The sequence below is a fragment of the Myotis brandtii genome, unplaced genomic scaffold (assembly GCF_000412655.1).
Source record: "Myotis brandtii unplaced genomic scaffold, ASM41265v1 scaffold100, whole genome shotgun sequence".
Lineage (NCBI taxonomy): Eukaryota > Metazoa > Chordata > Mammalia > Chiroptera > Vespertilionidae > Myotis > Myotis brandtii.
Window position 1 is genome coordinate 968,545 of NW_005353326.1, and position 16,594 is coordinate 985,138.

The 16,594-nt window shown below is 57.3% G+C and overlaps 1 protein-coding gene across 4 annotated transcripts; it reads left to right on the forward strand.

Moving 5' to 3' along the window:
• On the forward strand, positions 1-8,393 carry GUK1 (guanylate kinase 1). 4 transcript variants are annotated; one of them, XM_005853188.2, is made up of 9 exons: positions 1-83; positions 207-359; positions 5,559-5,672; positions 5,901-5,942; positions 6,676-6,772; positions 7,543-7,681; positions 7,757-7,850; positions 8,003-8,088; positions 8,187-8,393. In XM_005853188.2, the coding sequence occupies exons 3-9, from the start codon at positions 5,561-5,563 to the stop codon at positions 8,220-8,222; spliced, it is 606 nt and encodes a 201-aa protein (XP_005853250.1). In that variant the 5' UTR covers positions 1-83; positions 207-359; positions 5,559-5,560; the 3' UTR covers positions 8,223-8,393. The 4 variants fall into 4 exon arrangements, with proteins under 4 accessions (XP_005853250.1, XP_005853251.1, XP_014390242.1 ...); XM_005853189.2 differs by lacking the exon at positions 207-359 and having other exon boundaries at positions 9-83; XM_014534756.1 differs by lacking the exon at positions 1-83 and having other exon boundaries at positions 98-427.
• The last annotated feature ends 8,201 nt before the right edge of the window (positions 8,394-16,594 follow it).

Below are 16,594 nucleotides of genomic sequence, written 5' to 3' on the forward strand. Positions count from 1 at the left end.
TAGCTTGCAGGGCTGGCTTGTCGCGGAGTCCTAGCGAGCGAAGCCGGGGACACGAGGACTGGGTAATGCGGTCTTTCATGGAGGTGAATTGACTTCATTTAGGGTCGCCCTTCGTTTTGAACTTGTGTCCTGTGAGTCTGGGTGTTAAAGTTGCTTTTGGTGGCCGCATTTCTTAGACACATTAAAAGCTGGTTCCTCTGTGCCAGTTCTCAAAACGTAGGAGGAAATTCTCCTGGCACGGAAAGCTCCAGACAGCTTGTAAAACCCCTGCAGCCCGAGGACTTCTTGCGGATGCCATTGCGGACCCTGAAGGACGCGGAGGGGCAGAGAGGGGAAGCAGTCTGACACTCCCCCCCAAGGTGGGCGCACCACAGAGCCGGAAACCCCGGGGGGTCAAAGGCCACTGCGTGGCCGCCTGAGGAACCTGGTATGGGATCGTCCCCACCGCCCCTCCCAGCTCGCGGGGCCCCCAGGACTGCAGGGTCCTGGCCTGCCCCAAGGCTGCTGGGCAGTGCAGATACAGAGACACCACCTAGAGCAGGTTCTTGGGCAGGCATTCCTGACTTGGACGTGGTAATCGGATGTTCGGCTTCTCAGTCCCAGAGACCTCAAGTCTAGATTGCTGGAGCTGCCCATCTGCTGTTCGTAGACATTCTTTTGGGAACAGAGAGGGAAGGTGCTGGTTTGGGGAGGAGCAATGAGGCCTGTCACCTCACCTGTTATCACTGTGGTCTTTCACTTGGGAAAAGGGAAGCAGTGAGCTGAGCTGACAGCTGGCCTGTATGGGTGGGGCCCACAGAGACAGGAAGAGGAACCGGGACTTGGCCTCTTGTGAGTGCCCTAGGCAGCTTGCCTGCAGGCTTTTCTGGACTTTTTGTCACTCTTAGATTTCCCAGACCATGACTTGCTGTGAAGAATGCAGGAAACCCTCTCTCTTCACTCCTAGGAGGGACCTGGGAGGGGTGGGGTTTCCTGTCTTACCACTAACAAGCTTAATTTCCTGCTATGTGAGTTTCCACTCTATCCCTGCTCATAGAATGCCACACAACTGCCTGCAACACCAAACTCGCTTATGCCCAGGTCAGGGCCACACCTGTGACAGGTGTAGTGTGCTAGGACTTTGTTTAGATTCTGGGTTCACCGAGACCTGGCCCTTGATCTTTGACTGGTATGAGTGATATCAGTTATTTCCTTTCCTTTTTTTTTTTTAAGTAGGTTTACAATTGTTCTTTTTAAAAAAATATTTTTTATTGCTTTCAGAGAGGAAGGGAGAAGGAGGGAGATAGAAATGTCAAAGATGAGAGAGAATCATTGATTGACTGCCTCCTACATGCCCCCTACTGGGGATCAGGCCAGCAACCTGGGCATGTGCCCTTGACCAGAATCAAACCCGGGACCCTTCAGTCTGCAGACTGATTGATGCTCTATCCACTAAGCAAAACCGGCCAGGGCTCAGTTATTTTCTTGAGTAGCAGATTCCGGGAGTTATAGCAGTGCAGTCACTACTTTTCTATTCAGCCACACCAAAAAAAATTTATTTTACACCTAAACTGTAAATTTCAGGTTTCTTAGTAGCATGTTCACCATAGCCTGAAAAACATGTTCAGTTGATCTGAGGAAGAGCAGAAATGAAGAGGGTATTGTGATGTGTTTGGGGTGGAAAGAGGTGACTCCAGCCCACCAACAGTGAAAGTTAGTTATGAGGGTGAGCCCCTGGGAGCACTGGAATGGGGGCCGGTACTTCTGTAGTCAGCTCCAAGTCCTTGCTGCCTCCGTGTGCCAGGCCTCTGTCTCCCCCAGTCCCTGCTGACTCTGCACTTGAGGGTCTCAGTTTCTTCTCTGAGAGCAAGGCTGATTCCGTAGTGCCTCTGCCCTTCCTGCTTTGTAGCTTGCTTGCCTGGGACCCTTCCCCTCTTGTGCCTCCTCTGCCCTCTGTCTGTGGTGCAGAATTGGGATTTGGTACAAGACTGAATCCTGGTTCTTCTTTATGGAAAGAGACCCGGACATGCCATGCAGCACCGATACAGGCCCATGTCCTGCACGGACAGTGTGGCTCTTGCTCATGCTTTTGAGGGGCCAGCTTTCTTTTATGAGAGGAATAGTTCCAGCCCCATTGTGGGGAGAAGTGAGGAGTAATGGCTGGTGCTTTGTGGCTACCCCATTTCAAGCCAAGTTCCCAAAGGCTGAGTGGTTTGTCAAGGCTACTTGGCCAGGATGTGTCTCTTTGGGGGGAGGGCCATGACCTGCTGTCCTGAGCCAGATTCTTTCCCGTCTTGTGGCTTGTAGCTTACACGAGGGCTGGCAGGGCTTGACCTTTCCTCTCCTTGTTCTCAGAGGCCATGCCTTTTCTTGGGTGTCTTGTGGAGGCGTGGGAGGAGAGGGGGGTGGTGACAGTGTCCTGCTCTTGGGACAGAGCGGGATGAAAGTGGAAGCTGGGAAGAGGAGGTTCCACCTTGTGCTTCGGGAAGAAGGCTGCCTGGCTGCATTGGGTGCTTCTTGGGCAGGGTTCTGTCGGAGAGCATTCCGGAATGCACATGCTTGCATCTGGGTTTTTATTGCAGTCCTGTGAGCTTTGCCGTTTCTTGCCAGGCCACTAGGGTTTGGGATTGTGGGATAGTCAAGAAATGGAGAAACAGAATACCCCAGCCAGAGGGCTCTATGCCCAAGAGATGACTCCTCTGACTTACACGTTTCAGTTGGTTGGTTCTGCAGGCACTGGGGCCAAAGTCAATCTCTGTGTACTCAAGGCCAAAGCACTGTCCCATGCTGGGTGCTCTGTGGAAGGTGGCTTTACTGAGTGCTCTGTTGCGTGCTTACTGGACAGAGCCCTGTCCCCCCGCGGCTCTCTGGGCACTTGTGCAGGCCCAGGCCATCCCTGTGTGGTTTGTATGGGCCCCTCGGGGTAAGACTCAGCACACATGCCCTTAGCCAGGGTGAGCAGGCTGGACTCCACCACCATGAGACTACAGAGTGGGGCAGGTAATGGCTGCACTGGGGCACGTGGAGCTTGGACTTGATGGAGGTGGAGGCTCAGGAGAGGCTGAGGGATGCAGTGATTCAGAATCAGGCAGGGAGTGAGCTTTGCAGCTGCCAGCCAGTCCTGTGCTGATACATCCCCTGCTCACTGCTGGCCCAGTGCAGGTAGGTAGTGAGCCTGGGAGTGCTGCTCAGTGGGACAGGCTCCCCTACCCAGTGTCCCACCACAGGGTGGAGGGCGCAGGATAGAAACCAGTGTTTGGATGTGAGGTGATAAGCAGGACTTGTGCCACATGCCCTGTGGGGGTGTCAGCACTGGGATTTGGTGTGTGATGTTTGGTCCTAACTGAAGGCTAGTCCTGTGCAGGTTTGCAGTCTCCAGGTGTCAGAACTCACAGTCAGGAGGTGTGGCCTTACTGCAGGCGTGGGGAATGCAGCAACTGCTGGGGAAGCATGTTGGAGAAAGCCCTGGGTCTTGCTGACCAGGTTACAGTTGGGGGCTGGAGGGTGCCCCCCAGAGTTGTGGGGGTATGAGGTAGGGCACTCTCCCATGGCAGACACATGACAGAAAACAGAGCGTCCCTGAGGGGCTTCTGTGCAAACAGGCAGATGGGCCTCTCTCCCTTCTCTGCTCCCAACCCCCCTGAGGGGCACCTCCCAAGTCCCTAACAGGAGGGTAGGGGTGCCTTTGGGTCCTCTTCTCCCTAGAGGTAGACTCCCCAAATTGTGTGCTGGGGATGAGTGCCCACTGGGTTGAGGGCTTGCCACTATGATCACAGCTCCGGCAGGCCTCCTGGTCCATGGCTGTGGCCATCACCATGTGTCCACTTGGGGCTGCTCCTGCCCTGGAAGAACTAATGTTCCTGTAGCACCAAACACAGCCACAGGTCCAAGAGTTCTAGGCCACTGGACAACTTCAGCTGCCCAGCCCTAGAGGCAAAGACCCAGCACTGCCCAGAGGCTGGCATTGTGGGGGTCAGACCCCAGTCCTCAGTCCCTCACGGGACCTGGTGGCACCCAGCCTCTCCACTGCCTTGCTGGGTCTCTCCCTCCACTCCCCTCCCCAGTCACCCAGTGCTAGGAAGTCAGGACAGATCCAGGGGAGTAGGCTGGGCTGCCAATGGGACATTCTTCCTGCAAAGGACTGGGCTTTGTGAAGGTTGCCAGAGCGGGAGAGACCTCTTGTGCACCAGGCCTCAAGGGAGAGACAGGGCTGCAGTGGCTAATGGCCATGAGCTCAGAGCCAGCGCACGTGTGTGCAGGTGTGTATGTAGCACGTATTTGGGTCGGAAAGCTGGGATGCCCATGAGAATCTAGGAGTCCACTGGGATTATCTCTAGATAGAAACGGTACTTTTTGTAATGGTGTTTGTACCTTCGTGAAGCAGAGCAAGAGACCAAGGAGATAAGAGTCAGTCACTTGGAGATGATAGAGTGTTGATGGGCTCCTCTGGGTCCTTCCTCCTGTGTCTGTTTGCCACCTTCTCCAGGAAACCTGTGTGGTGTGATAGCCCCAGAATAGCAGTGCTTAAGCCAGATTACCCAGTTGGCCTACATTGTGGATTAGGAAGGCAGTGCCCAATGGGGGTCCTGCTGGGGATGGGCAACAGGGCATCCCTGAGCCAAGTGGCCCTTCCCTCCTGGGCCTAATTGCCAGTCTGCTGGCCACTAATTGCACCTTGGAGGCTTCCACACCTTATCAGAGGGCCCCCAGACAGCCTGCAGGGCCAGGCCTGCATAGGGAGCTGTTCCAGTTCCCACATGTCCATCAGGGTTTCCCTCTGAGGCAGGGCACACTTGCACCTGGCATTCTGCCATTAGGCTTATGTGGCTGGGTGGGTAGGCCACTACTGAAGGGCCGGGAGCAGCCTCCTCTTCCCAAAGGCACCGAGTGGGCAGGGCTGATTGTCCTGGGAGGAGTTTAGTGCTAAGAGGTCAGAGCAGGCTGGGATTACCCACTCCTCCCAGCTCATTCCGAGCACGCTGGCTGACAGAGATGGCCTAGCCCACCCAGGAAGTAGGTCCTGTTCTGGGGAGGGGCTTGAGGTGTCAGGCGGGCACAGAGCTGTCAGGGTTGATGCCTCCTAAACCCCTGCTTCACCCACACTCATCTGTGGCAGATGTCTGAGCCCTGTGCTGTTGGCTGGGAGGGTCGAGTATCAGAGAGGAGGGGAGGTCAGGAAGCTGTAGTCCCTCTGGATCAGCCCCTCACTTCCTGATGGAAGTTCCCAGAACAGGGTTTGTGTTCTGCTGATGTTAACCTCAGCCACCTCTAGGGCATGGTGCCTAGGAAATGCCGGGGTGGGGACCGAGATGTGCCTCTCCCAGGAGGGGAAGTCCAGGCTCCACAGGTGGGGTAGGAGTGCACAGCTGGGAAGGTCATGTGTTTGTGGTACCAGGTAGCCCACCCATCTGGGAGGTGCAGCCAAGGCTTGAGTATGGCCCTCAGCCCTGATTCCTGGGGAGAGTTGGCTGGGGCAATGGGGGGGAGGGGGCAGGGGGGTTGTGACTGCAGCCATCCCACTCCATCCCACTCACTGGGGTCCCTCAGGCCTGCTGATATCTGCTCCCACTCACCCACAGGGATGTCAGGACCAAGGCCTGTTGTCCTGAGTGGACCTTCTGGGGCCGGAAAGAGCACCCTGCTCAAGAGACTTCTGCAGGAGCATGGCAGCATCTTCGGATTCAGCGTGTCCCGTGAGATCCTAGGGTGTTTGTGGGGCCCTGCTGATCCACATATATAGGGACTTGCCCACACTGCTAACACCCCCAAGAACCCTCTCTCACACAGGGGATTTGCCCATACACTGACCCCCCCTGAAGTCCCCCACATAGGCTGAACTGGGCCCTTTGGGAAGGCCCTGGGATGGGTTGTGTGGGCTCTGGATGTGATGTTCCAGATGGGTCACAGATGCTTGTTCCTAGACACCACGAGGGACCCGAGGCCTGGAGAGGAGAATGGCAAAGGTAAGCTGGCCCTGCTATTCAGTGCCCCAGTACAGGTCTGGAGGCCACACACACACACTTGTCAGGGTGATGCATGAGGCCTCATTCTCCCCATCTGATGGGGGCCCTTCAGGGTGGGTGGGTGGGCAGGCCCAGCTGGATAATAGGCATCAAATCTCATGCTGACACCAGCTGTCCACGGCAGGGCTCTGATCCCAACACCAAGGCCTAGTTTAATAGGCATCAAATCTCATGCTGACACCAGCTGTCCACGGCAGGGCTCTGATCCCAACACCAGGCAGTTGTGGGGCACTGATCCCTGCTTGTGCACTGCATTACACATGGCAGTATAGCTGGGGTCAGCCATGCACACCCTTCAGGGTTCTCTGACATCACAACCTTACTAGGGTGTTTGTACCTTCCTGAGGCAGAGCATTGAAGTTCCTCAACCTCCCCCCTGAAGTTGGTAGTCACCAGGACCCCCCCCCAAAACTCCCTCCAGAAACCAGCAGTCTCCAGGTCCCCAACCTCTCCTGTAGAAGCTGGCGTTCTCCAGGTCCCTTCAGTGAGGACGGTGTGAGAGGTGGTGTCTGTCTCTTCCTCAGATATCTCCCTGCCCAGTGACTGGAACACTCTAGGAGTGGATGGACAGATGGGCAGACAGGCCCAGAACAGAAGCTGGTTCTGCTCATGTGGTTGCATGGGCAGATGTGGCCTGGCTGTGGACAGCTTCAACAGCTCCTGCTCTTTGTAGATTACTACTTTGTGACCAGGGAGGTGATGCAGCGGGACATTGCTGCCGGGGACTTCATCGAGCATGCCGAGTTCTCGGGGAACCTGTATGGGACTAGGTGAGTCACATTCAGCAACCTCCAAACCTCCTGGGAACTTGGAGTGGGCAGCCCAGGCAAGGGCTTCTCCCTATGGGCTGTCAGGGTGAGGGACCCAGCCCTTCCAGGGATCAAGATCGAAGAGAAGCCTGAGCTGTCTAGGCTGCCCCCTCCTGTCCCCTCTCCACCCCACCTGGCCAGGCCCCTGTGGGAACGGGGAGCCAGTGATGGGCTGGTGTGCAGTGAAGACTCAGAGAACCTGGGTCTCAGAGTTCTGTGGGCTGCACTTCAGCCCCCCTCCTCTTCCCTCCAACAATTAGGGCAGCCTGGGAGAGTCCCCAGCCCAGCAACAGCTGTCCACCTCCCACACATCCAGAGCAGTATCATTGCAGAGGCGGGTCCAGGCTTGCTATGTGCAGCCTGTACCTGAGTCCCCCTGTGACCGCCATGCTCCACCCCAGGTGCAGCTGGCAGGGGCAGTTGGCCCCCAACAGGGGTCACTGGGGCTGCTACTACCCTTAGATGGTGGGCACCTGGGAGCCCTGAGCCCAGTGGTGACAGCCAGGGACTTCCTGCCCCTCCCCACTGCTGCCCCCAGCCTAGCAGATGGCCCGGTGTGAAAGGGTTACTGAGGGAGTGCTTCCGGAAAGGGGAGCAGATGCTGATGGCCCCTTCAGGCTCCCAGAGCAGGGAATGGGGGAGGCTGAACCCCAGGGAATGGCAGTGGAGATGGTCTGGGTGCTGGGACCCAAGGATCCCTGCTGAATGGCCCCTCCCCTCCTGCCTCCCAGCAAAGCGGCTGTACGAGTGGTGCAGGCCATGAACCGGATCTGCGTGCTGGACGTGGACCTCCAGGGTGTGCGGAACTTAAAGAAGACCGACCTGAGGCCCATCTACATCTTTGTGCAGCCACCCTCGCTGGAAGTCCTGGTGGGGGTGGGGAGCCAGGCGCGGGAGGGGTGGAGGAGGGGCTAAGGCTGCCCTGCAGGCTCTGACCCTCCTTAGGCACCTCAGGAACAGAGGTTGCGGCAGCGGAACACGGAGACAGAGGAGAGCCTGGCCAAACGGTTGGCCACTGCGCAGGCAGACATGGAAAGCAGTGAGTGTGGGTGCAGCCAGTGTCCCCCACCCTCCCCAATAGCAGGCGACTCATCTGCCAGAGGTGGGAGGCAGGGGCAAGAGCTGTCACCCACAGCCCCCTCCCCTCACTGATCCTCCACGGGCCCTGTACCCCCTCTCCCCCCTTCTCAGGCAAGGAACCCGGTCTGTTTGACCTGATCATTGTCAACGACAACCTGGACAAGGCCTACTGGAGCCTGAAGGAGGCACTCTCGGAGGTGGGCTCTGCCAGGGGCAAGGGATAGATCTCTGTGCAGGAAAGGGCTTGGGACAGCGGACTTGGGATCCAGGGCAAGCCCCTCTTTCTCTCCTGCAGGAAATCAAGAAGGCCCAAGGGACTGGCTGCTCCTGAGGATGCCAACGGCTGTGTCCTCCCTGGACAGGACCCTGCACCCACCCTGGTGGCCAGGGTGCCCCTGACAAGGTTGGCTCTGCCAGCCTCTTTCTGGGTGCCCCTGATCAGTCCCACTCTCCTGTGGGATCTGGGCCCGCATCCTAATAAAGAGCTGCTGGTTAGAGTGTCCTTGAGTCCATGGATTGCCGCCCTGGCCCAGAATCCTTCATGCTGGACCCCCACTCCGGCAGCCCCCCTCCTAAACACCCAGCTCTAACAGGCTGCTTGCAGCAGGTTCTACCCCATATCGGCTACTCTGGGCTAGCGGCCAGTGGGGTTGCTCCCCGATTTCACACTACTTCCCCAGGCTCTCCACATGCCCCAGCTCCACACCTCGGAGACCAGCAGGGGTGCCCTGCACAGGGGCACTAAGGGGTCCCCCAAGGCTGGGCTGTTTTCTGCCCTGAGGCAGGGAGTACACATCTCTCCCACTGTCTCCCCAAGGCAATGAGGCTGGGAGGAGAAGGCCCCGGGGGCTCATCCTGCCCCAGCTACCCTCCTGGTCCCTGAACCAGGTGGGGGTGGTGATGGGGTCTGAGACTACAAGGGCTGGATCCCTGCGTCCTGGAGGCCTCTGTGTCATACACTCCCTCAGTCTACTGAGCCCAGTTGGCCTGATGGTCTGGGAGAGTTCAGCTCTGGAAGGACACCTGGGGGCCTCTGTTGAGGTTACAGGCTCCCTGAAGGCTGAGAAGACACCTCCTTTGCCACTCATGTCGGGTCAGGGCAGCTGTGGCCTGTGGTATAGTGGTCCATGCCTAGGCCATATTCTTGCAGTGGGACCAAGACAAACAGTGGACACAGACCTGGAGGAGGCAGAAAAAGTAGGGGAGGCTGGGCATTGTCCATACCCTCAGATACACAGAGAAGGCCTGGCAGGAGTTGGGCCTGAACATGGGACAGTGGACAGAGGGGTGCTGGGCAGGTAAGGCTGGCTGCCTCCCAATGCACTGTCACCCAGCCTGGGGGAGGCCCTTCCTTCTCTTGGCCCCATACAATTCTAGGGACAATCAGGGATTCAGACCCGGGGCCTTCGGGGGAACAATAGGGCCCTTGAAGGCCCTCCCCCCTGCATTGTGCTTGGTGGTGAGAGGTGGCCCTGGATCGGGCAGGGATTCTGCCGGGTGTACACCCTTGGAGGCCAGTGTCTGACCAGCCAGCAGGTGGAAGGGCTCAGAGGACTTGCATTTTCTGGCCTGAAAAAGGTAGGGTGCTGTCTAGGGGACCAGCTGTGGGGTGTCCTTTGGGGCTGAGCAGTGTCACCCTCCCCTCTGGACCAGGGTTTCAGGCCTGGTCTAGCCTCTCCTGAAATGGCATTCCCCAGGAGGTCACAGGTGCTGGGCCTGGCCAGGTGTCCCTTCATTCTGGGGGATCTGTCTCAAGCCCACTGCCCAGGGAGATCCTGCCAGCAGGGTCTTCTGGGATCGCAAGACCTGAGGGTGGAGGCTGCTCAGGCCAGCTGGTCCGCAGGGAGAGGAGTGTGTGCCCAGAACCTCCCCCAGCAGCTGGGAACCCTTAAGCTGTGCGGGACTGGCAGCTGCAGTGTGTCCAGAGGCTGGAGCCTCAGGCTGTGGAGGCCTGGGGGAAATCTGGGAGCCCCACCCTTATATGTGGGCAGTCAAGCCAGGATGGGTACACATCCCTGCCCTCCACACCTGACCTGGCACCAGCCAGCCTCTTCATGGCCTGGGACGGACTTTCCTGAAGTCTTTTTCGGTCCCAGGTCCTCAGGTCTGGGCCTGGGGGACCAACAGAGTAGAACAGGCGCATGTCCTCCAGGAGGTGCCCCCAATATGCCACAGAAATGATGAGTTGTCTTTGCCAGACACGGATGGTGAGCAGGAGTTGGCAGAGGGCTTGGCAAGGGGCAGCAGCTGGTCCAGGAGTGGTCAGGGCTGCTGCTCAGGGCCTGTGGTGTGCTGGGCTGTGGGGGACCAGGTAGACATGGTAGGGGTTGGGGAATGCAGAGAAAAGGTGACCCATGTTCTGCGTTGAGAAAGGTGGCAGTGTGCTGGCTGCGGTGGCTTTACCGAGGGCAGTTTGAGAGGTGGCGGTGAGGGGGTTAGGAGTGGAGAGTGTGGGCACCCTGCAGGGGTGGGTGAGGGGCTTTGCATTCTAACCTGGGCCAGCCCCTGGGGGTGGGGGGGAGGGCCAAAGGCCAGGCTGCTGGAGCTGTTTGGGCTGTGCCACCATGACTTACTCCCCAGGCCCACGCCCACCACACCTCCACCCTTTCAGGAGGAACTCCCTCACTTCCCAGTTCCAACTGCACCTAAGAGGGGCTCCTGGGTCCTCAATGGGGTCTCTGCCCCCTCCGGTTCCTACCTGCACCTCATAGCCCTGGGATGTACCCCCTCTCCCCAGAACTAGGTATCTCTTCACCTCTCTGCATTTGCTGAGCATGGTGAGGGCACCTCTCCCTCCTGGTGTGGAGGGAGTGTGCACACGTGTGAGTCAGAGTTCAGAGGCCAGCCCTGAAGGCCCTGGGAGGATGAGGGCTTTGGCTGAGATCCCAGGCTCCCTGGGACCCAATCTGTCAGGGCCTGCAACCCTCCTTAGGCTGCTGCGGGTAGGGATGGGGGTGGGTGTTGGGGGTAGACTTTGGTGTGCATAGGAGCTGCTGTGCAGTTATGGTAGAGGGTCCCCAGGCCTGGGGTTTGGGTTCCTGGCTGCCCAGGAAGTCTAGGCAAAATACAACTGGGACCTCCAGGATGGGAATTAAGTGTCCTGGGGAGGGACCTGGAAAGACTGAACCCCATGGGATCACCATAGAGCTGACAAGGGGAGACCTGGGAGAAGAGCTAAGTTTGGGAGGTGGGCATGCAGCACCAGGCCTGTGCCCCCCAGGTCCCCTCAGTGGGTGGACAGGTGGGAGCCAGCTCTGGGCTCCAGCTAAGGCCTCAGGCTCACAGGGCAGAGCCATCTTGAGGTATTCATGGGTGCTCACCTGTGGATGAAGGCTATCAGTGGTAGGTGCATGCAGGGTCCCTATGTCCTCATGGAGGGGAAAGTGCTGCCTGAGACTCCTCATTCCACTGCCCGAAGGTTCCAAGGGCAGGGTTCCCCTGCCACATGGCGAGCTGAGCACTGGGGTCCTGCCCACAGCCCCACCTCAGCAGAGGAAAGTCCCACCCGCATGGCCCTACGGGGTGCTGGGAGGAAGTGTGGCCAGGGATGGGAAGGAAATTGCTGACCAGGCCATGGCCTGCTGCACTACAGGATGGCGGTAGGCTGTCCTGGCTCTTAGCCCTGCCTCCCCACCCCCACCTCCTAGAACCTTTGTTCAGATCTGGGGTGGGGGTAATTGAAGCAGGAGGAGCTCAGCTGCCCACCACTGCAGAGGCCACGCTCCAGGTCTGGTCTGAGGGTAGTAAGCCAGCTGTCTCAGGATAGGCCATCCTAAAGCCCACAGTCAGGCACCTCCCTCCGGGCTCTTGGTGGGGATGACCAGCCAGCCGTCATGGGGAACCCCTGTTTGTGCTCACATTGGCCCAGCAGTCAACGCTCCCAACACCCTTGCTGACCATTCAAGATCTGCCACCTCCCAGACCCAGGTTCTTTTTGCTCCCCCTGTCACCCCCCCAAACACACACACACACACACAAACCTCATCTTGGATCTCTGAGCAGTTCTTATCTACACTTGCTCTGATAAAGAGTTTTGGGTGAGATTCCCTGTGAACAAAGGTCCCTGCAAACCCCCAGGGTCTGGATCCCTGAAGGGCCAGTAACCCCCCTTCCTGCTGGCCCAGCTGGGCCCTTGCTGGCCGCAGCCTCCCAGCAGCACTGATAGCCCCACTGCAGCCCAGAACAGGTCACCAGCCAAAGTCCATACTCCAAACTTGCAGCCTCCAGACAGACAAATATATGCCACGTAGGGAGAAAAGATGGGAGAAGGGGCTCAGAGTGATAGGGCGGTAACTATTGTTGCGGTTTATAAAGAAGTTGTAAAGACCAAGAAGTCCATGTGACGCCCCCACGCCCATTCCCCATGGGACAATCAAAACTATAGCCCACACTTCCCTCAGATTTCCCCATGTTTCCTATGACCTTTTTGAAATGTTTTAATTTGCCCTACCTGGTTTGGCTCAGTGGATAAAGCATCAGCTTGTGGGCGGAAGGGTCCCAGGTTCGATTCCGGTCAAGGGCAGGCACCTTGGTTGCGGGCAAATCCCCAGTAGGGGATGTGCAGGAGGCAGCTGATTGATGTTTCTCATCGATGTTTCTAACTCTCTATCCCTCTCCCTTCCTCTCTGTAAAAAATCAATAAAATATATTTTTAAAAATAAAATGTTTTAATTTAATTTTTTTTTTTGTTAATCCTCACCTGAGGATATTTTTTCCATTGATTTTTTTTTAGAGAGAGGGAAGACGGGGAGGGAAGGAGGGAAGAGAGAGGGAGGGAGGGAGAGAGAAACATCAGTGTGAGAGAGACACATTGATTGGTCGCTTCCCACACAAGTCCAGACTAGAGTGGGGGCTCGAGCCTGCAACCCAGGTATGTGCCCTTGACTGGGAATCAAACTTGTGACCCTTCAGTGCACAGGCAAACATTCTACTTTCCCACACCAGTGCTTTCCCATGTTCCCCATGACCTTTTTATTATTATTTTTGATTAATCCTCACCTGAGAATGTTTTTCCATTGATTTTTTTTTTAAGGGAGAGTGGAAGAGAAAGACAGAGAGAAATATCGATGTGAGAAAAACACATCGATTGGTTGCCTCAAGCATGAGCCCTGACCGGGACCCGGGCCAGGAGGAGCCTGCAACCAAGGTATGTGCCCTTGACCTGACTGGAATCGAACCCAGGACCCTTTGGTCTGCAGGCCAGCACTCTATCCACTGAGCCAAATCGGCTAGGGCTCCCATGACCTTTGATGTTCCCGGTTACTCCCATGAGGCATGTGGTCCTCACTTCTCTGTCCCCAGGGCCCCACTGGGCATGCATATCTTGGGTCCCCTTGGTCCCTCAGAGCCCCTTGCCTGATGCCCTTGGCTGAGTTGATGGTTGGGTATGATGTAGGAGCCCCTCCTGGAACTTGTCTCCTGTTGTCTCATGGTCGCCTGGGCTGAGGTTTTGGGGGGGTGGCATCAAGGGCAGGCCCTTCTCACACCATTGCAAGGCCCATGCTCTCAACCTGGCCCTTCACTGCAGGTGGGTTCTGGTCCCCACCTGCGGTGACATTTACAGGTTGTGCTCTCCCTTTCTGTTGTGCACTCTGGGCAGTTGCCCTTGAGGAATGGGGGGTTGGACTCCCCTTCTAGAGGGTACAGTGGCTGCAAAATCTATTTAGAATTTCCTTTTCCCCATTTAGTTATTTATTCAATAATTTGTATCAGTAGGGACTCGTTTATTTTATACCTTGGTAATAATCTATAACTCAACCTATATTACTACTTTATCCACTCTATTGCCCAAATTGATCTGGTTTCGGACACCCATGGGGAGCTCCTTCCATGAATTACTGTATTGCTTTGCCATACCCCTCTGCAGTGTGTATGTGGTGGGGGGTGTTGGTGGGGGGCTCGTGCTAGCACTTCCTTACTCTGGCACCACCAGATGCTCCAGGCAAATTTCCTAAAGTGCTGGGACTGGTCCTCTGGATCCATGTGCCAGGTCAGGAGGCAGCACCAGCTGAAGGTATGGATTTGAGGACTCCTGTGCATGTCACTAAGACCTGGGCAGGGGTCCTCCAGGCTAGAGCTGAGCAATCCCAGCCCCCGACTGTGGAATGACCACCGACTGCATGTGTGACACAGGTCCTGCACACACATGTATGAGCACATGGACGTGCACCTGGTCTGAAGAGCCAGAGCCTCTACCCCTGCCCGAAGGCTGTCTGAGATCCCCATGGCACTGGGGGAACAGAGAGGTTCACTCCTTCCCCTCCTACTGCTCAGGATGGCCCTTCAACTGACCACTCTCATCTCTTATCTGCCCTCTTCTTCTCTATACATCCGGTCTCTGTGGCCCTGACTGCATCATCCCTTACCCCCCAGGGCAGGGTCTGACCTGTGCCAAGCTAGAACTGGTCTCAAGATCCCCCTGCCACATCTCATGAGTTGGTCATGGGTGTGAGGGGAGTATTTCCACCACAGGGATTGCCAAATAAGACATAAAGGGTTTCCCCAGAGAACCAGTTGTTAATACTGACCCCCAAAGCACAAGTCAGGTCTGTCTGCACCCTGAGACTCCCCCCATGTCTTGGGAGAGAGAAAAGAAGTGGGGGCTGTTCTGCCATCCCTTTCTGGTTCCTGGGCGGTGGTGTGGGCCTTAGCCTCCTGTGATGTGTCAGGTCAGGGTGGAACAGGTCCTGGAAGAGCAGAGGTTGTCATGAATAACAGCCAGTCTCAGGCCTGAGGGATCCCCTGTGAATCTCTGCCTGAGGCAGAGTGAGGGAGAAGGTGGTCCTGAAGGGACTGGCCTACACTGAGTCTGCACACGCACGAGTGTATGTGCACATGGGAGTGTGCATATCTGCATACACATGTGTCTGAGTATTTGTATGTGTGTGTGGTGACTGTGTGCATGAGTGTTTATAAGTGTGTGCACACTTGAGTGTGCATATCTGTGAGCTCATTGTACACCTGTATGCACATGTCTGAGTGTTTGAATGTGCGTACACGGGGTATTTTTTTATATGTGTACTCATGTGAGAGTGCATGTTGTCTGTGAGGATAGTTGTACACCTGTATGCGTGTGTGTGTGTCTGAGTGAACGTGAGTGTGTGTCTGTGTTTGCATTGCATTATGTGTAGCTCTGAGGTGGGCCGTGCACACAGATGTAAGGAAGCGGGGTCATTTCCCCAGGAACCCTGACTACCCCCTCTTCCTCCCCACCTCCCGCCAGGGAGAGGCCCAGCTGCATAAAGAGGGCCCGGAGCCCGGCTTGTCTCTGCCTCTCCATCCCGCACCTGCCCACACTGCCTCCAGGCCTGTTCTAGGAGGGAGGGCCAGAAGAGTTGGGCACTCAGGGGTCTCCTTTCCCAGACTATCCAGGAGCAGGTACTGGCCTTGGCTGTGGGGAAGGTGGGTGTTGGGAGCAGGGACTGGCCTTGGCTGTGGGGAAGGCGGGGGTTGGGAGCAGGGGCTGGCCGTGGCTGTGGGGAAGGCGGGGGTTGGGAGCAGGTACTGGCCTTGGCTGTGGGGAAGGTGGGTGTTGGGAGCAGGTACTGGCCTTGGCTGTGGGGAAGGTGGGTGTTGGGAGGCACAGGGAGTTGGGGTTGTGTGGCCCTCCCCAAAGAGGCTCTTCTCTTGGGCACAGGCCCACCCAGGGATCAGCTGGCCTGAAAGGGGCATTGGTCTGGGATGTGGTGAGTGGCCTATGGTTGTTCTGAGTGTCACAGGTGCCTCAATGGACATGGTTCCATCTGCACAGATGCCTGGCCTAATCCACTCCCCACCCCACCCTCTTACAGCTGGGATTTCCCCACTATGACTGCAGAGGACATGAGGGCACCCACGAGAGGGAGGAGCAGCGGAGAGTTGGGCAGCAGCCCCTGATGCATCTGGACCAGAGGGGAGGGCATGAAGGAGCCTGGGGGTCCTTTGCAGAGGCAGAGGGACCAGATTCCCCTGTGAGGGTGTGGGTTGGGGAGGGGTGAGCTGCTGGGAGCCTAGGGGCCCATGAAGCTGCAGAATGTGTGGGGGATGGGAGATCAGACTGAGTGAGTCACTGGGGAGCTGGGGAAGCTGGGGCCCCCCTCCCGTGCTGGGAAAAGGACTTCATGCAGCTAGGTGCTGCTGGGGGCTGAGGGGGTGGGGGCCAAGCGTGCGTGAGGGTTGAGGCTGTGCGGCCCCCACACTCTGAGTGAGGCTGGCCTCTGATTTCTAGGCGACCCCATGAAGTTGGCTCATCTAGTTGACTCCCTGTGGCTCTCAGGGCCTAGGGTGGGGTTCCCAGAGGTGAAGGATGGGAGAGGCTTGCACAGAACCAAGCTTTCCTGGGGAGAGCAGGAGGGGCTGGCTGCACTCCAGACCACTGGGACCCGGGGTTAGCAGGGGTGAGTGGTCCACGGGAGCAACACAGCCTGTTGTCCTGCATGGGGTCTGTCCTTTGCCAACCCAGGCCCCACCTCCCTGTGTACACACCCCAGGGGCAGAGGCAAGGGGTGGGAGCGGAGCTCCTGGAGGGGCTGTTCCTTCAGCGGAAGGCAGCTGAGTTGCCCTCTGGGGCCCTGGCTCCAGCGCCAGGACTCCTGCCCCAGTGCTCCTCCTGGCCATGGGTTTAGCTCTAGTGCCCCACCCAGGGTTGAGCTCCCCTTTGAGTCCTCAGGTCCTGCCAACCCACATCCCCACACCCCCTCCCGCCCTCCTCTTTCCCACCCCGGG